This window comes from Sapajus apella, unplaced genomic scaffold, assembly GCF_009761245.1.
Source record: "Sapajus apella isolate SASKATOON/1434 unplaced genomic scaffold, GSC_monkey_1.0 scaffold100, whole genome shotgun sequence".
Classification (NCBI taxonomy): Eukaryota; Metazoa; Chordata; class Mammalia; order Primates; family Cebidae; genus Sapajus; species Sapajus apella.
In genome coordinates, this window is record NW_022437040.1 from 4,229,687 (window position 1) to 4,243,642 (window position 13,956).

The 13,956-nt window shown below is 39.9% G+C and overlaps 1 protein-coding gene across 4 annotated transcripts in view; it reads left to right on the forward strand.

Moving 5' to 3' along the window:
- Window positions 1-13,956, forward strand: part of SFMBT2 (Scm like with four mbt domains 2) — a 241,820-nt gene that overhangs the window by 161,075 nt on the left and 66,789 nt on the right. For all 4 annotated transcript variants that reach the window (XM_032258157.1, XM_032258158.1, XM_032258156.1 and 1 more), the window contains one exon: window positions 13,699-13,781. In XM_032258157.1, the coding sequence (XP_032114048.1) occupies window positions 13,699-13,781 (83 nt within the window). The remainder of the gene's footprint in view (window positions 1-13,698; window positions 13,782-13,956) is intronic.

Sequence of the window (13,956 nt, forward strand, 5' to 3'; positions counted from 1 at the left end):
ACTCTTTTTTAAACCATTAAAGCACTCAGTAAGTAGTAAATATCATTAGTTGAGTGTATTAGTCTGTTTTCATGCTGCTGATATAGTCATACCTAAGACTGGGTAATTTATACAGGAGAAGGGGTTTAATGGATTACAGTTCCTTGTGACTGGGTTAGCCTCAAAATCATGGTGGAAGGTGATGAGTTACATCTCATGTGGATAGCAGCAAGCAAAAAGAGAGCATATGCAGGGAAACTCCTGTTTTTAAAACCATCAGATCTTATGAGACTTACTCACTATTATGAGGACAGCATGGGAAAGACTTGTCCCATGATCCAATGACCTCCCACCAGGTTCCTTCCACGACATGTGGGAATTGTGGGAGTTACAATTCAAGGTGAGATTTTGGTAGAGACACAGCCAAATATTACTCAAGAATGTGGTAAATATCATTAGTTCAGGAATGTTTTCTTGAAATAGAATTTTTATTTGTAAACCAATAAGAAAAAGACAAGCAACTTACAGGGATATGGACAAGAAATAAGCTCAGAAGTGCACACAATATAAGAAACTCAATGACTCTTGGGCAAACTCGTCATAATAAGAGAAACACAAATGAAGAGAAATACCACTGAAGTGGTGTCTGCTTATCATATGAGATAGAAATCCAAAGGAGAAGGAACAGGAGAACCTCAGCTTAGTGAGAAGGTGGGGGAATAAAGATTTTCAGACATTGCCATTGAGAGTGCAGAAAAGCGCAAGCTATGTGGAAGGCAATTTGGCAGATTTTGTTAAACTTTTAGATGCATTTTCCCAGTGACTCAGTAATTCCACTTCTGGGAATTTCTCCTTAAGTTATAATGTAGAGATCATCTGCATAAAAGTTTATTTTTTGCAGCATTATTTGTAATAGCCAAAGAGTGAAAAAATTCAAGTATTTATCAGTAGGATATTGGTTAAGTAGACTTTGGAGATCCATCTAATGAAATCTGTGCCACTGTCAAAAAGAATGAGGGAAGTCTCTGAACCGATGTAGAAGGCTCTCAGAGATACATAGTATCTCAATGGTACAGTAAGTATCGTATGACACCTGCTATGTTAGAGAAGAACCAAGACAGTATATATTAGTGTTTGCTTATATTTCTGTGGTTACATAAGAAACTAATGAGAATAATTACTGGTGTTTGGGGTATGGAGGACAGCAGTAGGGAGCATGGCATAAGGGATGAAGGTAGACATGACGTGTAACAATACTATTTTTATCTTTTTTTGATCTAAATAAAAGTACTATTCAAAAATAAACATATATTATTAAAAATGGAGGGTTTTTGTAAATGAAAAGGATCCTAAAGATGATTTCAACAACCTTACTTATTTTATACCTAGAGAAATGGAGGCTCGGTTGTGTTTAATGACTTTTCAAATCCTGGTGTAGAGGTGTTGGTTTAAAAACCCCAGCCTTAAGATTCCAAATCTAGTGCTTTTTCTACACAGCCATATCCACACTTCACTGCTGTTCTGTCTTGCTGGTATCTTGTTAACATTCACCCTTTTTAGTAGTTCTAGAGAGTTTGGGGGGCCTAAAGCAACCTAACTCATGTCGGTAGACCATGGCTTTACATGATTCAAATGGTCAGTATGCCACAGCAGAGAATTACAATTTTGGTGAATAATTTTACAAGGGTCTGTGGTTATAAGACAGTCATAGCTTCATTCATGGACTGCCTTACTCTCTTGTGAGAGTGCAGTATATTTGTTTTTGTAATTAAACAATGAGCATTTAGAGGAGGTGGTGGTGGTGATTGTGGTAGTGACGTTTTACAGTTTCCTTTTGAGGTGGTTGGTTGCACATCATCTTAATCTCAACAGTAGGATTGAGAGTCATGCTGTAGAGATGTTTCAAACACTGTTCTTCACTTTATGAATGTATGTAATTAGAAGCTTTAAAAAAAAAGGTTGTTGTGTTTAAATTAAATTCTTAGGTTTACACGTAGAATATGTTGGATTTATTATACATATTGCCAAGTGATTTCAGATGTTTTCCTGTGTGTGTGTTTTCTATGAATGGATTGCCTTGTCCAGATTTCTGTTAAAAGCATGAATGCTGCTTACAGTTACAATATGTTGCTCAATTCCAAAAAGAGGCTGAGAAGCAGCTGATGAAATGAAAAAAAGACTGAAAGACTTCTGGTGGTGTAGGAAAGAGATATGCAAGGAACACAGATATTTTATTACATTGTTTCAACTCTGTTCCTACTTAAAAAAAAATGTGTCCTCACACCTTAGGGACAAGTGAGCTAGAGTGGATAGGAATTTTTCAGTGTGACTTTCTATGTAGTAAGCATTTTCCTGGTAAGCAAAAGATAACACCTTGGAGATTTTACCCAATTAGTTTAAACCCAATAAACAGCAAGTCAATTTCATAGGCACTATGAAAAGTGATCAGCAGGTAAATAGATCACCTAAGCCAAAATGTGTATGGGTCATCAGCCATGACTTGCTATTTTAAAATTATTTCATTAACTTTTCTGTTGTAACATCAAAGATTAGTTGTAGAATTAGTAGAGGAAAGGTTCCACCCAGGAACTTTTGAAGAAAATGTTCAGCCTTTAAATTTCTGCTGTAAAAGATGTGAGCAAAGGCTGAAGTAATTGGTTTGTGTTAGCACTTTGAATTGCCTCTGTTAGGCTGACCATTTAATAGACACATAAAATGTTAATACAATTTAGGAAGTAAAGATGCATTTTAAGTATTATTGAGACACAAAGCAGAGAACCCTAAGTGGTATTCTCTTTTCCTAAAGAAAAATCTCAGATACTGACTGATGAGCTTAATCCATTTGGTCACTCATGTTTCAACATACCAAAGGGAGCAGAAAATAACATATAAGACAGACACTCAGGGCCCTACCACCTTGCTTCAACAGATGCTAACATTCTGCCTTGTTTGACTCGCGTTTTTCAACAGTGAAATATGAAACATGAAAGCATTATGGGCATAATGAAGATCGAGTCATCCTTAAGTCCTCTATTTCTCGCACCCCATACCTCACCCATCAGGGACTCCTGTCCGCATTTTCAGAACCTCACCGCTTCTCCTCATGACCACCTGTCCCGGGCCACCAGTGAGTCTCACCTAGTTCCTGTAGTGGCCCCTCATCTTACTCAGGGGACTCTCACCACTGCTATCAGATTGATCATGTTAGAACATAAACCACAGGTCCCTTCTCTGTTCAGACTGTCCAGCACCTTCCACCTCACTCAGTGTCCACATCAAGACTATGGCAACAGCCTACAGCTCCCAGCCATGCCGACTTCCACTGCCCTGTCCCGCCTCCTCTCCTAACTCCCCACTCAGTCTGCTCCACTCACCGTCACCTCCTTGATGTGGCACCTGCTGTTCCTTCTGCGCAGATGCCCTTCGCCTGCTTCAGTCTTGGCTCAAGTGCTACCTGCTTGAAGTCATCTTTCTGGGCTTCCCTGTTCAGTACCAATAGCAAACCGCCACCCCCAACATTTGCATCTCCTTCCCTGCAGTATATCACAGACCTTATCATGCAGTACACGAATAAGTAATAATATACCTCTCGTTTATCTGTTTTTCATTCATCTCCCCACTAAAATGAAAGATCCAGAACAGCAAGGGTGTTTGTCAGTCACTCGTCACTCATCCTCAGTAGCTAGAACAGTGGGTGGCACTTGGGTAGGTGTTTGCTGAAGTTGAATGAACTGAAAGCCCTCTCCCCATTCTCTTCTACCCCTAGCTCTTCTCCCCTCATCCTCCACAAGGTGAGCATCCCCCTAAAGATTACATGCTTTTACGACATGACTGTGCAGGCTTCTCTGTTTATGCGTGACCAGTATCATTGTATCATTGTTTTTATTACAGTCAAATTAAAATATCTAACTATAGACATATATAATGTGCTATGCATATCTTTATGTAGCTTTTTATTAACATTTTTTCAGATTCTTTTCCATGTTGGGGCATGGAGATTATTCATTTTGCTTGCTTTATGAATATACTGTAATATTTGAAAATCCCATTTACTATTGGTAAACATGGAAGGGATTTCCAGTTTTCCCTATTGCAAATGATCCTCAAGTCTACATCCAATGTCCCCAAGTGTGAGAGGTGCTTTCAGGGGACATCTCTGAAATTCCATAGATAGTACCAAATACTCTCTATGATGTGTCAGTTTACGTTTCTAACATGGTGTTTGAGCATTCCCATTTTGTGTTACCCTTACTGTTCTGTGATATTCCCAGGGTTAAGCATGGCCTCTCTGAGGGGAGTGAAGGGGATCTCCTTGTTTCACTGGGTGGTCCTGATCACTAGGATGGTTGAGCATTGCATCCTATGCTTATTGGCCATTTGTGGTTTTCTTCTTTAACCCATTTTCTGTTGATTGTAGAACTAGTTCATATATTCTAAAATGAATCCTTTCTCAGCAGTGCGCTTCACACACATATAATAACCTAGTCTGGCTTGTTTCTTTGCTTTTTAATGATTTTTTATGGCATATTGAAGTAGTAAATTATAATGTAGTCAAGCAGCCATCTTTCCCTGAATCCATTGTTTATATATCTTTAGAATTCCTTCCTACTGATGTGTTTTCTTTGAAACTCTTGCAGTTTTACTTTTCCATGTTTAGCTCTGTAACCTACTTGAAATTGATTTTTGTATTGGCATGAGGAAGGAAAACTTTCTTATTTTTCTCGCTTGAATTGAATTGCATTTTCTATTTCCACCCTTGTCTCTACATCGTTTGTTGAATGGTCTGCTGTTTCCTCTTTGATTTATAATGGGACCACTGTCATGGATCCATCCCTGTATGGGGGTGACTCTTACCCTGTTCTTTGTTATTCTGCCTCATCAGTCTGTTGATATAGCCCTGAACAAATTGCTATTACTTTATAATAATATAGTCTTGATATCTATTAATTGAGTCACTTTTTCTTTTTTTTCCACAAAATTTCTTGGTTATTTTTGACAGGTCATTCTTATACATGAATTTTAGCATCAGTTTGTAAGGTTCTATAGTCCCACTGGATTTTGGCATTGCATTGAATTTATAGACTAATTTGGAAAAATTACTTTTTCTTTTATCTTTTTATAACTTGCAATTTTTTGTTGGAATATTTCCCAGATACCTTATCCTTCTGCTTGCTGTGGTGAATGGGATTTCTTTTCATTTCTTATTGGTTGTCAGCTGGTATAAGAGAATACCACTGATTTTGTATATTTATGTCACATCTAGCTACGTTTCTAAACTGTCTCAAAAAACAGTTTGTGTAAGATACAACTTATGTGATTCTTGAAACTTTGGTAAAACTATTTTATAAACCTATCTGGAGCTGGTGGTATTGTTAGTGTTTTATTGAGTATGAATTTATTTCCTTTAGTGAATATAAGTTTAGTCAGGGTAACCATTTATGTATTTTACAGTATTGTCTGTTTTAACTGCATTTTCAAGTTTATTGTCACATCATTTGGTCAGGTCAAGTTTATTTATTGAATTATTCAGATTTTCTATATCCTCACTATATTTTTATCTGTTTGTTCTGTAAATTTCCAAATGGTACTTTAAAATATCATTTTGAGATTGAGGATTTGCTAGCATCTCTTTGTTTTTGTGAGGGATATGTTTGTGCATGGTGTATATGTGGTGTGTGTGTGTGTGTGTAGGTGTGCATGTGTGGTAGATGTGTGTGTCTTTGTGTCTAATATGTGACGTGTATATGTGGTAAGTCTGTGGTGTGTGTCTGTGTGTGCTCTGTGGTATGTAGTGTATGGTGTTCATGTTAGAAGCTGTGTTAAGGTGTTCAGATTCAGGATCATTAGACTGTTGGACTCTGTCTTTTTTCCTGGTAAGGCATTTTGCTTTAAAGTCAATTTCTCTGGCCCTCTCTTGAGTTGGTTAGTTTCCTTATGTGGTTTGTGATTGTTGATTGTAAATCAATTTCAATGATGGTTGTTATTTATGAGGCAGTTCCATATGCCCTGTGTTGAAATAATCTCTTCAATCTATGTTTATTTGTTACTGTCTGTTTGCCCACTAGGAAATAAACCTCATAGGGTCAAGGATTTTTTTTTAATCTCTTTTGTTCACTGCCGCATCCTCAGCACCAAAACCAATGTCTGGTCCATGAAGGTGTCCCCAGTTATTCAAGGAATGAGTGACTGAATTTGATATTAATTTCTCAGTCTGTGTCCCACGGAATTGGAAAGCTGGACCCCACATCCGTGTGTGCCACCGGCCTAGGGAATTTCATGGATCTCCTTTTTTCCTCTTCAGAAGCCCAGGCAGGTAGCCCATCTCTGCTGCCTCTCCGATCCAGTCAGCTTAGTTTGTCTGGTTCTATTTTCATAGACCAGGCCATTCCCTGGGGCCAGGTGAAGAAAGTAGCCTCGGGTCCTCCTGCTCATCTTCCTCGAGCCAGGCTGTCTTCTTCTCTGTGAACTGCTGCGCTGCTCAGTTCTGGCTTTCTGGGCTCTTTCTTTCTTTTTTTTTTTTTTTTTTTTTTTTTTTTGGTGTCTGGAGATTTTCTTCTCTTTTGAGTTGAGCTATGTAATTTTTAAAAAATGTATTTCATCTGATATTTGATATTTGATATCTGACAGGGAGACTGTCAGATCGTCCTTACCCGGCTACTGGACTTGGAAGCAAGTCTCATTTCTAGCTTTCTGATTCATTCCTGAGCAAAAAGGTCACTTTTGATTAAAAATAGTTGGGAGAGTAAAATTCTCTGGGTCATTTTTAATATCTGAAAATATTTCTGATTGTTGAAAACTTAAGAATCTTTCACATTTACCCTTAATTCACTTCAATCTTCAGGATCCGTAAGATGTTTTTGCCATTTACAGCTGATATTTATATGATGTTAGACCCCATCCTGGGCACATACCAGTGTCCCCTAACATGTTTATAATTCAAAATAACATGTAGAACATTCCCTCAGCAGAGAGTATATTAAGTGTCATACCATGATCAAGATTAAGTACTTCTCAATGTAACGTTTTAAAAGATAAGGAGGGTGGTATGGCTGGTGCTTATGCTAATTGTCTTGTTTATTTTCTTGTTCCTTATTTTTTGTTTGTGTTTTTCCTGCACTGTTCCATGAACATAAAAACACAGAATAACTCAGTTGAGAATGAATGAAAGTGTCACTTTTAAAGATCAGCATCAGGGAGGGCTTAAAATTGAACATCACCCAAGAATATGGACGTAGCTAGAAGATTTCAAGAGGGAGGTTGTAGTTTTTTATCAAACAGCATGGACAAGAACAGATGCTTTAGTCAGTCACTTCTGTTTTTGCTGTCCTGCCTGTCAGCCTGCAATGTACAGAAGAAACTCCTTTGTGAAACAGATGGAGGCAATATTGGGCAAGTCGTGCTCTGGAATAGACAGACTGGCTCCCAGGACCAGTTCTGCCAGCTGAGGTCTGTGTGATCTTGCCTCCCTGCCTGGGCCATGGGACATTCATACCCTAAAAGAATGCCACAGAGCGTGTGGCTTTAGTGAGCGTTCAAGGAATGTTGGTTGCTTCAAAAACAATCAAAACTTGGGCTTGAAAGGAGAAAGATCAGCTTTCAATCGGAAGAGTAAGGCATTGCAAAAATGCCCCAAAGTGCTGCTCTGTGAGTCCTGAAATTTTCTGGGAAAGGACTGAGAACCTGTTCTTAGAACTTAGGTTCTGTTGCGTCAACATTTGTGCACATATCTGGGTCCTGGTATTTGCTGACTTTGAAGATGATTGTATCACTTTTCCAAGGGGGGTTGAACTGAAAGCTAAATTGACTTGCTATTTACACATGTTCTTCTAACATTTAATAGAGTAAACATTCTCTGGGGTGGGGAAGATCTCTCTATGGAGCTGTTCCCTCTCAGAGCCTCCTTTCTTCTCTCTCTGGGTTTGCGTCCTTCCTTGCTTTTACCTTCCTGTCTTATCGGCGTCAGGCTGTGTGTCAGTTACCCCCAGCAGTCGCTGGAAACTTGTCCATCCTTATCAGCAAGTAAGCAGAATCGGGCAAACTGGAGACTCAAGTGAAAGGCGCTTGAATAAGCGCATTTCCTTGTTTTAGAAAGTTATTGCTTTACAGGACTTAAGAGTTTTTTGCAGAATTTTTAAAATAACAGATTTATCCATACTCATTCATTAACATTTTGAAAAAGTAGAAAAGTCTGAAGATATATTTGTTACAATAATCCTATTCTGATGAAATAATTTTGGGTATATATTCCTTCAGATTTGTTTCCTTAGATACGCAACTTTGTATATCTGTTGAATCATTTTGAATCCACTGTTTTGTACAGTGGATTCGAAATGATTTATTAAGTTGTGTCATGCCAAAATACTTATTCCTAAGTGACCATGGAGAGGCCCATGATTTGTTGGTAGTTTATTTAAACATTTCCTCATTGTTCTGTTTCTTGCTTCTTTGACGTTGTTGTTGCCAGGCTGGCTGTAGTGCAGTGGCACGATCTCGGCTCACGGCAACCCCCGCCTTCCGGGTTCAAGCGATTCTCCCGCCTCAGCCTCCTGAGTAACTGGGACTACAGGCGTGTGCCACCACACCCGGCTAATTTCTGTATTTTTAGTAGAGACGGGGTTTCCCCACATTGGCCAGGATAGTCTCGATCTCTTGACTTCATGATCTGCCCACCTTGGCCTCCCAAAGTGCTGTTTCTTGTTTTTAATTCACTGCTGTATGTAAAATGTTTGTGCCATTGTCGTCTTCAGAATGGAATTCCTGCTCCGGTCACACCTGCCTTTCTGCTCTGGCCCCACAGTCCTTCTTGCTGACCCTGGAGCCATCCAGAATCACCCCTGGGCTTCTGCAGTTGCAGGTCCCTGGCCCTGAACTCTCTGCCTCTGGCTTGCTGCATGCCTGGCTTTCTCAGCTCCTCCACACCTTTGCCCGGCACTCATCTTCTGAGCTCTGTGTACAAGGGTGGCTCTCCTTATGTGCCCTGCCCACTTTCTCTATGACACCTGTGATCATCTGACTTTTTAGATTTGTGCCTTACCTGTCTCTATTCCCCGAAATGTAAGCTTGGAGAGTTAGGAGGATTTTTGTCGGTTTGGTTCCCTTGCCCTGCACCCAGCAGTTGGGCAGGAGTTTTGAATGAGTGAGTGTATGCATGAACTCATGGCTGGGCTGGAGGACAGACGCGCTCCTGAGGATTTTGACAGGTTACCAAACTGACATCGATGGTAGGTTTTTAAAGTTACACTCCAACCACAAACACATGAGTACCTGCTTTCTAACAGCCTTTAGAATGGTGGATTCTTAGTGTTGTTTTTCATTTTGCCAGCCAGGCAGATAGCAAACATGATATTCCTTTGCTATTTTTGTTTTTTAGTAAGATCGTATATGTTTTTTTCATAGTCACTCAGGATAGAAGAGTTTTTATTCCTGCATATCTCTTTTGTTAGAGGGAGAATTTTTTTTTCTGTAAACTCTTCCCCTACCCCTGTCTTAAGCCTCCAAAAAGGGGCATATACCCACCATGAGTGTCTGAAGATTCTCCTAATTCACTTTCTCCAGGAACTGGATAAAGTCAGGATTCTAGTGGCAAATGTAAAGCTGGGGGAAGGCTGAGGGGAGGCAGTCATGGTGTATTCCATGTGCTGAACAGGGGTTGATCAACCGATGCCTTAATTATCATTTAAAATAGAACAAAGATTCTATGTTTTGGCATAATTTTTTATTGATATTTTATGATCACTGTTGAAAACTTAAAAATACAAAGATGTCAAAGAAGAAAGTAAGTAGCCAAGAGTCCTACCACCAAACAAGTATTGTAATATTTATTATTAAGTTTTTTGTACATTTTCTCTGGTCTTCATCTTTGCATATTTTTATACAAATCTAATAATTCTGTGTATATTTATAGCAGTCTTTTCATCTAAAGCTATAGCAGTTATTTTTTATGATTTTTTTTAACTGCTTGCAGTTTCATGCCTGTGCAGCATTCCACATAGTTGGAGAAGTCTCATGTCATTTCCCGTTACTAAACAGAAGGTTTTTTTCATTTTTTTTTCTCCAGTATTACAATCATAATGCCATAAGCGTCTTCATGTACAACACCTTTTTCAGTTCTTGGGGTCATTTTTATGGGATGAGTTCCCAGAAATGAAATGGATTTGTCAAAGGGCAGGAACTTTTTTATGGCCAAATAGTTTTTCCAAAGAATTATCCATGTGCATTGCCAATAATAATGTGTGCAAATAGAGCTGTTTTATGTCAATTAATTTGTATCTGAGGGAAATGGCTCATCAACCTCTTCCCTTCTGGACCTGTAAGGGTTGGAACTTCATTCAGAATAAACACTAATAAAAGCTTAAATAAATCTAATGGTTGTGGTTCAACAGTCTCTCAGGGCAGCTTGCTGCAAATTTTAATTGCCTAAGGGGTTTCATTTTCTTTCATTTTCTTCTCCCCTCTGCTATTTTCTTCCCTCCCTCCAGGTTTAAAACATGTTTTCCTGGCCACAGTTAAGCCTTGGTACTTTTTGTTCTGTCTTCGTTGATTAATGAGTATAATTGACCCTGTCGTCTCTATTACACAATCCACAGCAATTTGTTTTTATGTCGCAGTTATTTTCTGAGCTGTCACAAAACTGCCTGACAAAGACAGCTCATTATCAGCCCAAAGAAAAAGAATTTTAAGTGATGAAGTGAGTAAAGGTCCTGAAGAGGAGGAGGAGGGGAAGGAGGAGTCTTAGCTGTTTGAATGTCAAGGAAATGAGTGTGTTCTAGAGGCAGAAAAATTAACTGTTGCTTCGAACATACCCAGCAAGACTTGGTTTTACCTAGAAATGATCAGATTAGAAATGGCTCTCCACAGACAGAGTGTGGAGGAATGGATGAATACATGGAAGGCTTGAATGCAGGTCCAAGAAAACGGGACATGACATTTTATAGGATAGGTTGATGCTCATTAGAAGTTAGCTATAGAAAGCACAGCTTAATGTCTCTGTGTAGGGAATAGCGGTGACTTCCAAGTTGGAGATCTTGACTTTAACAAAGTCCCTCTTCCAAAACCCCAGACAGACGGGATCATTGTGTTACAGAGAGTTGTCTTCACGGATGGAGTCATGAGGTCTTCTTAGAGGAATGCCTTGTTAGGTAACTGCTCTTTATCCAGCCGCATGATGCTTTTCTTCTAGGAGCAGAGAAGGGAATTAACCATGGAGAGTTAGGGGAAAAAGTCCTCAGTAGCAAAAGTAAAATAATTAGTAATGGTGGGTCTGAGTCATAGAATGCAATAGCAGAGGGACCTAAAAGCTTTTCTATTTATTTATTTTTTGAGACAGTCTCACTCTGTATCCCAGGGTGGAGTGCAGTAGCACGATCTCAGCTCACTACAACTTCTGCCTCCCAGGTTCAAGCAATTCTCCTGTGTCAACCTCCTGAGTAGCCGGGATCACAGGAATGAGCCACCATGCCCGGCTAATTTTTGTATTTTTAGTAGAGATGGGTTTTCACAATGTTGGTCAGGCTGGTCTCAAACTCCTGACCTCATGATCTGCCTACCTCGGGCTTCCAAAGTGCTGGGATTATAGGCATTAGCCATCGCGCCCCGATGCTTTTCTCTTTATTTTGTGAACTTGTGGATGAGGAAAGTGGGCACAGCAGATTTAATCTACTTATTGCTGGGTCCATCCCATTACTGGCAGAGCTGGGTCTTAAACCCAGATATCCTCTTCTCTAGTTCTGGGCCCTTTGTCTTCATAGGAAACTTCTCTGTTTGACATGTCTTGAGGCTAATTCTTCTACAGTAATGTGAGGCTCTGATCCAGACAGCTCCAGAGAAACTGTGCGTAACATGGAGGGCTTTCTTAAGTGTAGAGAAACTCACGTTATATTACCTTGTTTGTGAGATGTGTTTCGTTGTGTTTAAAAAGGTTCAGAAGAAAGTTGGCTTTGGTCCTGTCCAGAAACCTCTGATGCAAGAGCCATTTAGCTGGAGGAGAGCTTTGGAGAGAATGGCAGGAAAAAGGGCAGGTGGAAGAACTCCAAAAAACCTCTTTGAAAGTGGCTGGAAAGAATTGTCAGTCTTTATAGAATGAAACAGCTGTCTTAAGAAAGAAGGGGACCTGCCGCTGATGGTCAAGAGGATGTAGGAAGGTCACGGGTCAGTCTCTGGGACCAGAGAAGGACAGCTGCTTTTTTGGTTAACCCTCACCCTCCCATCTTAAAAAAAATAGGATATATTGAGCTTGCTTAATGAAGATAATTCCTATTTTTTGCTCGGGAATGTAAGTGGAAGCAACTAGTATCTTTAGTATGTTGAGTTTCTTAAATAAAGAATTTCCAGGCTGGCCGTGGTGGCTTACACCTGTAATCCCAGCACTTTGGGAGGCCAAGGCAGGCTGATCATGAGATGAGGAGTTGGAGACCATCCTGACCAACATGGTGAAATCCTATTGGATTTCACCAGGATGGTGGCAGTGAGCTGAGATCATGCCACTGCCCTCCAGCCGGGGCAACAGAGTGAGACTCTGTCTCAAAAAAATAAATAAATAAATAAATAATTTGCACTCATACAATCTGTGATAATATGGGGAAAAGAAACTGAGGGATTTGGATAAAAAACATAAGAAATCCCCTATAGATTTACTTTACGTAGGTTTCAGTAGAGAGCACCATAAATAAAAATACGAGGGACATTTACACGCTTCAGTTAATCACAGTTGGACTGTATTTCCTTTGCTTGTTTACTGAAAGATCTTAACACCATACTCCCTTTTCCTTGTCTGTTCCTTGGTTTGATTTTGCCGAGCAGACTCCCATTAAGAGGCATTTTCCTCCCTGGGTTATGCCTTTCTTACGTATAACTCAGACCTCTATTCTCTCACCTATTTTCCTGTCTTGCTGTGCTCGTGGTGGACATTTATGTAGTTGCATCTTCCCCCCTCCAAATGAAGTAAATAGAAAGAAAGAAAGAAAAAAGCTACTTTAGTGGGCTCTGTGTTTGGTTACATTCAGTGTGCATGAACAGTTTTGTTCAGATGCCTTTCGCTGTATTTGCAAACCACCCCCAGAGCTTCCAGCAGAGGCCTGCCTCCTGCAGTTCTGAGGTTTCTTCAGCCTCAGCAGGACAGCCCCAGGGTGACGTTTGCCTTCCTCCCCTCCCCTCATTTCTCTGGGGGCTTTCTCTCCAAGCCCGCTACTCTTTGCTGCCCTGTTCTCTACCTTCTGTTACTTTTTAAAAAGTCCTCCCTGGTGCTGTTTTGTTTTCTTTAGTTTTCCCCAATAAAACCTCACGTTTTCCATAAAGACACTGAAAAGTAAGCTCCCATGACCTCAGGTTTCCCATGAAGGGAGATGTCATTATCTATTTCTGCACAGTGAGTGGTGAGAATGTGGTTCGTGTCATATCCTGGCTTAGCTCTTCTCCCTTATGGCAAATCCCCCACTGGCAGGAGCTGCCGCGGGTGAGTTCCACCATTCTGCACCTGGCTTCAGATACTGTGTTATACTAATGATGTTTTTTTTGTTTGTTTTGTTTTGTTCTGTTTTTACCTGTGTTGAGTACTTTATTTTTTCCAGAATATTTCATCTGAACTTATGGAACCTGAAGCACTGTTAGGCATCAGAGGACATTATCTTTTGGTGGCCTAAACTTGCACCCCTTCTGATTTTGCTCATCCGTCTGGTATTTTGCTTTATTGATGTTATTTTATCTGTGTTTTGTCATTTGCAGGTTACTCTGGCCAGGACTTCGACTGGGCGGATTATCACAAGCAGCATGGGGCGCAGGAAGCCCCTCCCTTCTGCTTCCGAAATGTAAGAAGCTTCTCTCTTACCTAATTTTAACAAATCATAGATTTTGTTTATCATAAGTTTTATAACTTGCTTTTTATTGGTGAAGCAAGGTTGGAGTATTACCGTGCACTGGAGAACTACAAAATGTAGTTTTTGGAAAGCCCTGCTTTCAGGTTGTGCATTTGCTAGGGTGATG